This window comes from Platalea leucorodia (assembly GCF_965183815.1).
Source record: "Platalea leucorodia genome assembly, chromosome: 4".
Taxonomy (NCBI): Eukaryota; Metazoa; Chordata; class Aves; order Pelecaniformes; family Threskiornithidae; genus Platalea; species Platalea leucorodia.
This window is the reverse complement of record NC_138826.1, coordinates 120965258-120973874: the sequence shown is the minus strand read 5'-3', so window position 1 is coordinate 120973874 and position 8617 is coordinate 120965258. Positions and strand designations below refer to the sequence as shown.

The window sequence follows — 8617 nt, the reverse complement described above, 5'->3', positions numbered from 1 at the left end:
TCTCAGTGTCCTTCTGGTTTGTTGGCTTGGTATTTTTTTAACCCCAAGACTGTACTGTTGAATTGGCCCGTTGGTTTAGTCTTCTGTGTTGACAAGGAACCTGTAACTTCTCACGAGTAAAGCCAAAGGGAAGTGCATTTAAGAAACCATCTCTTCTCCAGTCCCAGGCTGCTGTGCTGTTTCACCCGTTCTCACAAAGGTGGCCTGTTTTCAAGGGCTTACTTCTGCTCAGTTTCTTCCTCCAGCAGTCCGTAGTTCCCACACAAAATCTTGGTCGTGCTGGACGAAGGCTGAAGTTGTGACCAAGTGAGAGCAACAGAAAAGAGTCCAAAAGTGTGGCAAGCTAAACAGAAAAGTGCAATAAGGCAGGCTGCAAAGAGTTTGAGGGACACCTTGCTGAAAGGTGTAATAGTGGGGCTTCTTTCAAATACACCAAAAGCTGGAAGGGCGAGAGGCAGGAGAATTAGGAGGTTGAAGGGGCTCATAAAAAAAAATCTGCTGTAGCAAAAAAACACAAACATCATGGCTTTTTTGGGTGTTGTTTTTTTGTTGGGGGAGATCCTCATCTAGAGGCCTGCTGGAAGGTTCCTGAGCAAAAACTCTTCTTCACAGTGTAGGTATCGCAGACTTTGTCTTGAAAAGATGTGTTAATAGAAGAAATCAGAGAAAGGGAGAGCAACAAATGACAGAAGGAGGGTAATCAGCCAGGTTTTCTGAAGGAGCTCAAACAGATACAGGTATTCAAGCCATTTGAAGAAGTTCCCAAACTGCACCTTTGCTCCAGCAACGAGACGAGGTGGGCAGGAGAGGACGGTGACTAAAAGGAGTTCAGCTTTAGCCCTCGCAAGCAAGGAGTGACCACGGGTCACTTCTCGTGAGAGCTCTGAGAGGGCTGCTCCTGAATCCCGTCTTCTCCTTCACCAAGAACAATTCTTCTTCCCTCCACAGTATGTGGGAGCTCTGCATCCGTTCAGAGGACCAGTGTAAGTGTTGGCTAGAGCTCCACAAGGGATCTGTTAGGGCTCCCTGGAGGCTCTGTTACACCACTGCTCTTTCCCTTCTGCTTTTGTGACTTTTTCAACATAATGTGTTTGGAAGAAATGTGAAAAAAAAACCCCTTTGCCTGCTTGTTCCCAAGCTGCCCTCCACTTCCAACTGCAGAGACATTTCTGTACCCAAATGCTCTGTACCCCAGCAGTCAGCATCCGGCTCCTGGCCCCACAGCTCCCCGAGGGAAGGTTTCAGCACAGCCGTCATCTGGGGACAGGAAGGAGACCAGTGTTAATTGGGAAGCAAAGGAGAAATGACCAAAACATTGAGGTTAAGCAGAAGAATATCAAAACCAGATGGCAGAGGGAGGTAAAAGCTGCCCGGGCAGACCCCAGTGTTGGCTCCCCTCCTGCTGTCCCCCGGCAGCTCCCATCACCACAGGATTTTTCCCAGCATTTTCTCTTTTCCGGTCTAGTTGTCAGTGTGAAGTTGGCACCTCCCTACTCCTCTCAAAGTTACCTGGGGGAACACGCTTGAATAAACCAAACCCACCACGAGCCAAAGACCTTTTCTAAAAGAATCAAGTGGGGTTTAACCAAATCCAGCATTTCCAGATGGAATGTCCTGGCAGGTGAGGAAGGGTGTGCATTCACCTGGGGAAGCAGCTCCCAAAAGCATCTCTGAAGCATACTTTGGCACCCTAATTAATTCCCACATTCATTCATTAACTCTATATGACCCAGAAGTCACCTCTGTAATCTCTGTTCTGTAGTCTGTTTCATGTGACTTCTTTAGCACATCCATCACAGTGACATGAAATCACGTTTGCTCTAGCAAACTTCACAACTTCTTATGCATTCTGAACAGCTTTATCTAATCAAGACATACTCTGGTTTCAATTTCTGCTCTGAGATTTCCAAGGATTTCTTGCCATGGTCCCTGGGCAGGAGACTCTTCCAGGATGAAATCGCCTTTCCTGTGAACAGCTCGAGCTCTGCCTGTCCTTTACTTCTTGCTGGTTTTAACCACGAATATTACCTAATAACAGCTGCGGTCCTTTCACAGGGATATGGTTACATTTTGTTTGGATATAATACTTGGGGTGTGTACTTCAGTTTGTTAGACACTTTGCCCAAACAGGCACTTGTGTCATGCTCGGTACTTTTTGTACAATTTATCTCCCAATGCGCCCTCCAAGTCATGGGGGTTGGGCAGGAGGCCAACTACCTCCTCCCGGAAAAAAAAAAAAAAAAAGTTATAGAAATGACGAGCATCAACTTTCAAAAAAAACCTGAAATGGCGGAGATGGAGAAAATCAGTAATGAAGTGAGGAGGAGGAGATGGAACTGGATCGGTCCTATCTTGAGGAAAAAAACGACGGAAGACTGCGCTGTGGCCCTTGGGACTCCAGAGCACGCAGCCGCAGACCGATCGAAGCGGAAGAACGATGTTCGCGCCTTGTGTGCCTCCTGGCACTGAGAGAATTCAGATCAGATCTCCCGATGCTCTGGTCACAAAAAACTTACACATCGATAACTAGAAAAAGGAGGCTGAAGAGTAACATTGCTTTGGCTGCAGCTGTAGCTAAGAAAGTTGTAGAGCACAATCATCAGCTTTGACTCGAAGCTGCATGAAATTACATAAACCCACATTTTTTCACTCTGACAGTACACACAAGGGAAGAACAGACCCAGTGTGCTGAGGTTCACGTGGCCTGAGCCTGGCCTTGCTACGCACCGCTCACACACGTGCAGGTTTGGTTGTCTGACCAAGTAAAGGATGCTCGAGTGTTCAGTGCCTGTTTTATCCTCCCGGTGGGAGACACAGCTATTCCTGTAGTGCTGCTCGGCTAAATGCCCCCAGCCTGCTGTTGCTGTGCCCCCAGGGGTGCTGGGCTAAGGAAGGGAGAGCTTCAACACAGGTGTCGCTGGTGCAGATCGCCTGCGGCACACCGCTCTTCCCTGACGCCTAACAGCTACCAGCAGCAAGACAAAGCACTTGCTGAGTTAGGGGTTTACGCCATTTCTCCTACCAATTTCGGATACACACGGGGCTGTTTTCAGTCTGCGTGCCATGCCCTGCTCTGCATGAGCGCTGGATTCCTTTTGCAAAAAAGCAAAAAGCGTTTTGGAAAAGAGAAGCAGAAATTGCGAAAAGCCCTAGATGAGAGTGCTGCTTGACAACGGGAGCGAGTTTCCAGTGTGTGCAGGAAACTTAATTCAGGAAAGTGCCGGATGAAATGGTAGACAAGTTGGGTGAGTGGGTAACAGCAGGTCCCAGGAGAATTTTGTGGGTCATTAAAACAAGAAGTGAAGCTTTATGTGCTGTTAGATAGCTAAAAAGCTAACTGTCAAGAGAGGAAGTGTTACAGCACTTGCGCATTGTGGTGTGTGGGCCGAGATGCAGAGGTGACGACAGAAGTTATGGATGGATGTTCGGGATTTTCAGGGAGAAGTGCAATACTGGAAGGAAAAAAGTAAAAACGTTGAAGGAATGAGATGTTAGGTAGAGCAGTTCATTAAAGACAGCAGTAACCCTCGGTGACAGGAAGAAAACACATCAGGAAAACAAATATTTCAAAACAAGTATTTTAGTAACAGTGATGTTATTTTAGAGTTAAAAAAAAATCTAGCCTGAATTTTGAAGGCACCAAGTTCTGAATACAGTAGTAGTCATTCCGAATGAGCAAAGAAAACAATACTGCATTTTGATTTTTTTACTTCCGTCACTGGGAACCCATTCGTAAGTGACACAGTGGCATTGCTTCAGCGCGCCTGGAGTGGGGCATCTGTTAGTACGGGTTGAAGAAACCTCCTGGACCTTTTATCAATCACCAAAACATGGGCCAGCGATGTACAGCTAGGAAGGTTTGCTGTGAGCAAGCAAGCTAACGAGACCTGTAATTGAAGGAACTTTTAAGATAAATATGGCTAAAAATCTGAACAAAGGGTAATTATGAGAAACTTCCTGAAGCCTAGCTATTAACCCAGCTATTAATCTGTAGATTATAATCTACAAGTAAGATGCTAGGCCAATTAATTATGGGCATTTGTCAGACTATTCAGGAAACTATAGGTGAAAGTAACTGCCACAGGGTAACTCATTAGTATTTGTAACATTATGACTATATAAACTAGAAGAAAAAGCCTTTTTCAGTGATTTCATATGAGGGAGGCTACTGAACAAAATTCTTTGAAAATATTGTATCAAGGTCTTGGTTAAGAGGATTTCTTCTCAGGGAACGCAGAATAAAATCCAATATATTGATTCAAGGTTGGGGGGGGAGCCCTGATCATGCACACGTCTCGTATTCTTTCTTGGTAATTTAGCCCGAAAGAGGAAGAGTACAGGCCTGTGCATAGGACGAGTTGTTCAGCCTGGGGAAGAGAAGGCTGCGGGGAGACCTCATTACGGCCTTTCAGTACTTAAAGGGGGCTTATAAGAAAGATGGGGACAGACTTTTCAGCAGGGCCAGTAGCGATAGGACAAGGGGTGATGGTTTTAAACTAAAAGAGGGCAGATTCAGACTGGATATAAGGAAGAAATTTTTCACGATGAGGGTGGTGAAACACTGGAAGGGGTTGCCCAGAGAGGTGGTAGATGCCCCATCCGTGGAAACACTCAAGGCCAGGCTGGATGGGGCTCTGAGCAACCTGATCTGGTTGTAGATGTCCCTGCCCATGGCAGGGGGGATGGACTGGATGGCCTTGAAAGGTCCCTTCTATCCCAAAGCATTCTGTGATCCTATGAGTTACTCAGAAAGGATAAATATTAAGTTATATCTAAATCCTGCAGTAAATTCTGACAACCCTCATTTTACAGACCATTGTTGTACTGTAACGGAGAGCTCTGAAGAAGGTGTGATACCCGTTTCGGTGATGCCCATTCCCAGTCAGTCTCCATTATCGGGTTCACTTCACCCACAGTCCTGTGATTTTATCAAATTATCAAATTACCTGTGAAATTATCACGTCCGCTCATCCATATGGGTGGATGGGGGGTACTAGTAAGACAAAGACGGCGTTTTGGAGGTGTGCAGGGCGCCGTTCCCGCCCCGGGGCAGCCCTGAGGCGTCGCGCCGGCGGTGCGGTGCGGTGCCTGCCCCGGGGCGGGAGCAGCCGCCTCGCGGCGCGCAGAGCATTGTGGGAGGGGCCTTCGCCGTTGTGGCCGGCCGCTGGCCGCCTGATCCCCACCCGCCGCCGGTCCCCTTCCCCTGGCCTCGGGGAAGGCAGCGGGACGGCGCTCCTTGGACCGTTAGCGGAGGGCGATATCGCTTTTCCCCGCCGCCCGGGTAGCGCCGTCCCCGCGGGGGCAGGGATAGTCGTCCGGCGCGATGCCTGTACGCAAGGCGGGGGGAGGGCCTGCGGCCGGCGTCACGTGACGGCGCCGGCCGGCGGCGGAGGGGAGCGGCGGTGACAGCGGCTGAGGCAGGCGGCCGGTCCCGCCGCCGCCATGGGCAGTGAGTACGGACGGCGCCGGTCCGCGGGCGGGCAGCGGCCCCGGGAGCAGGCCCCGGGTCAGGGGAGAGCGACCCCGGGTCGCTGCTTGTGTGAGGGGAGGATGTGGCCGGTTGCCGGCCCCGGCGGGCTGAGGTGGCGGCGTGCCTGAGGTACCCGCCCCAGGCAGGCCGGAGAGGCGGCGGCGGCAGCGGGGCACCCTCCTCCCGGGCAGGTTTCCTCGCTGCCGGGCAGAGGGTGAGACGAGTCACCGCTTGGCACCGCTTTGTGCTGGGTTATGGTGTTTTTTCCCTTTTGGCTTTAATATTTTAACATGGGAGCCGTGCCGCCTTCTGTGGAGCAAGATGCATCTTCTGATGAGCTGTCTGGGGGCTTGGAATAAATACAGGAGAAATACGTCACAGCAAGTGCAGAAGTAAACATGGCATTTCGACTAAAATGTTACTTAACTTGGCTTGCAGTGTAATAAATGCATTTTCTTTGAAAAGGTGCCGATGATCGTTTTCTATGGCTATCCGAATGTGTTGGGGCTGGGGATAGGGTACAAGTTTTGGAGGACGAATTCCAAACCAAGCTCATGTGCTTTGATATTTTTTTTTCCCTCCCTCAGAAAAAAGAATTCAAACCATTGAGCATTTCTGTGTTTTTAAAGGAGAAATTGTGAAGAGAGATATATCAAAAGTTAAAACAAAATCCCTCAAAGTTCTGATCAGAATGAGTGTTGCAGTGATGGAAATTACGATTTCTAAACATATTTTAGTGATCGAATTATTTTCTCACATAAATACTTCTGTAAAACACAAGGTGCTAATCTCTACATGGATACTTTCTGATGTCAGTGTCCTTTGTTTCTGTGTTTAACTAGCACAGACTGATACTAGGGCATTTATTTTTAGATGGAATACAATTTAGTTCACTTCTGGTGATATATACAGTGCTGTTTCTCATCTAAAATGATTCCAGCTGTGGAAAAAGGGATGGGCCAAATCTGATTAGAACAAGAATTCTCTTTCACATTTTTGCCCTGTTTTCAACTGTTTTAAGAAGAAGCCATTAGTTTTCAGACATTGAATTAGAGTGTGTTGATGAAATGATTCACTTATGAAGTGTTACTTACACTTTATTTTTTTTTCCCCTAGAAGTTAAATAAAGTTGTATGATGTTTTATAAATTCATGAAGGTTCATTAATATATTTTTCTCTCTTCTTTTGTGTCTGTTTTTCTGGAACAGTAAAATTTTTAGAAGTTATTAAGCCGTTTTGTGCAGTGTTACCTGAAATCCAGAAACCGGAAAGAAAAGTGAGTGCCACATTATGTTCTTACTTTTATTGGCTCAAAGATAAGAGAACATTGTGATATTCAATTCCACACTCCAATATAAATACAGAGAGTGGGCCCTAAAGTAGGACATATTTTTTGGAGGAGGTGGAAGCCATGTTCAGGTAAAAGATTACGATGATGATGAATTCTTAACGTCCTTCTGATAAGATGTTCCACTCGGTAATTATGCTAACTAATTTTTTAAATAAAAGTCTCATCTCTAGACTAAGTTTGTTTAGTTTCAGCTCTGTATAATTGGATCTATTTTAATACACTACAACAGAGTTTTCAGGCTTTTCTTTCCCACTGTGGATACCAGCGTTGTCTTTGTGGATACCAGTGTTGCTGTTGAGTATTGGCCACAACTCTGGGCTTTGAGCTGGCTTATATATTACTTTGAAAAGGCTTGTGCTGTAATTCAGGAACCTCAAATTTAGTTCTTCCTTTCCCACAAAATATTCTCTGCTCCCATAGCTGTGATTCACCTTGATGAAGTGGGAAAGTGATCTGTGATATAGTTCAGGTAATTGCTCCCTGTTCACCTGCTGGATGTGACACTTTTCTTTGTTCTGAAATCAGTTAACTGAGTTAATTTACAGCTGATCTCTCTATTCCCCTAGCCCTAGAAACTCCTCGCATTTCTCAGCACATTTTCTAGATTAAAGTTTATTAATTTCTACAGATCAGAAAGAGACCTGCCTTGCCAATAAAAAAGAAACCCCCTGTTTTTTACTTCCAAAACTCAAGCAAGCACATATTGCCTACGTGACAAAGGTCCTAAGTAGAGTAACAAATTTACCTAATATTCATTGTCATGACTGGCATGAAAATTCCTTAGGAGCTAAATGTTGATTTTTATATTCTTAAAAGGAAACGCATAGCTGGGAACATGACACCATCCGAGAGAATCCTCTTTTGTTGATGAGAGCTTCCTGAAGGTTAGGACTGGATGCAGAGGTGTTTGTGCCAGCTGAGCCTGCTGGATTGAATGGAGAAGACACAGTAAAAACTGATGATTATTCCCCTCTGGAATTGATTTTTAAAAAGACTGGGTTTTATCCCCTGGCTCTTTGCTCCATCTGTCTTTCCTTGTTGCTTTCCAGCATCTTTCACTCTTGGGACAGGTTTCCAAACAAATTATTTGGTTCAGACAAAGGCATCTTCAGAGCAGGAATTTCCAGAGCCAGACCCTGTGCTAGGATTTGGATGCACCAGATCTGGGTGGAAGGTACCCATCTTTGTTCCTGCAGCGGTGAACCTTGGTGCAGTCTTCTGGTGCTGATTTATGGTGTATCTGTGATCAGTTGGGTACATCCGTCCCATTTTTGTCTAGTGAAGTGGATGGGAAGAGGAATCTAGGACAAATCTACAGATATTGATGTTTCTGTAAAGCTCATCGACAGTTGTGATTTTTCTCTTGTTTTTTTTCCTCCTCCCTTTCTATTTGCCAGAGAGGAAGAGGGGTTTGATCTGCCCACGTCCTCCATCAGCAGATGAAGGATGCCCAGAGGAGTGTTGAGATTCCTGTCCTCGCTATTTGGGTCACTTTGTCTTTATTACTATCTAGGTCGCTGTCTAGGCAATGACTGCCAGTTGCCAGCGTTGTACAAATTTGAAGTGAAAATATAATTGGGAACATCTTTTCCTAGACTGAAGAGCCCTTTGACCACTTTAGGTTATATTCCTTGCTTGTGTGTAGTCTATCAAGTGACCTAGGTCATTCAATATAACTCTAATTCTCATTATTTATTGTTTTTTTGGAAGCTATCACTGGCAGACATCATTAGTAATGGTTTTAGTGGGTTGGTTAAGGCCAGGGCAACAAATAAAGATATTTTTTCTAAGCTTTT

The 8617-nt window shown here is 45.9% G+C and overlaps 1 protein-coding gene across 5 annotated transcripts in view; it reads left to right on the top strand.

The window, feature by feature from the left end:
• The first annotated feature begins 5371 nt into the window (after positions 1 to 5371).
• The window catches only part of SEC61A2 (SEC61 translocon subunit alpha 2), a 20971-nt gene continuing 17725 nt past the window's right edge, over positions 5372 to 8617 (top strand). For 2 of the 5 annotated variants that reach the window (XM_082310954.1, XM_082310952.1), the window contains exons 1-2: positions 5372 to 5449; positions 6679 to 6746. In XM_082310954.1, coding sequence (XP_082167080.1) covers positions 5443 to 5449; positions 6679 to 6746 — 75 coding nt within the window. In that variant the 5' untranslated portion in view covers positions 5372 to 5442. Of the gene's footprint in view, positions 5454 to 5606; positions 5685 to 5845; positions 5863 to 6678; positions 6747 to 8617 lie in introns of those variants that run through there. The other 3 variants (XM_082310953.1, XM_082310955.1, XM_082310956.1) reach the window with 3 other exon arrangements.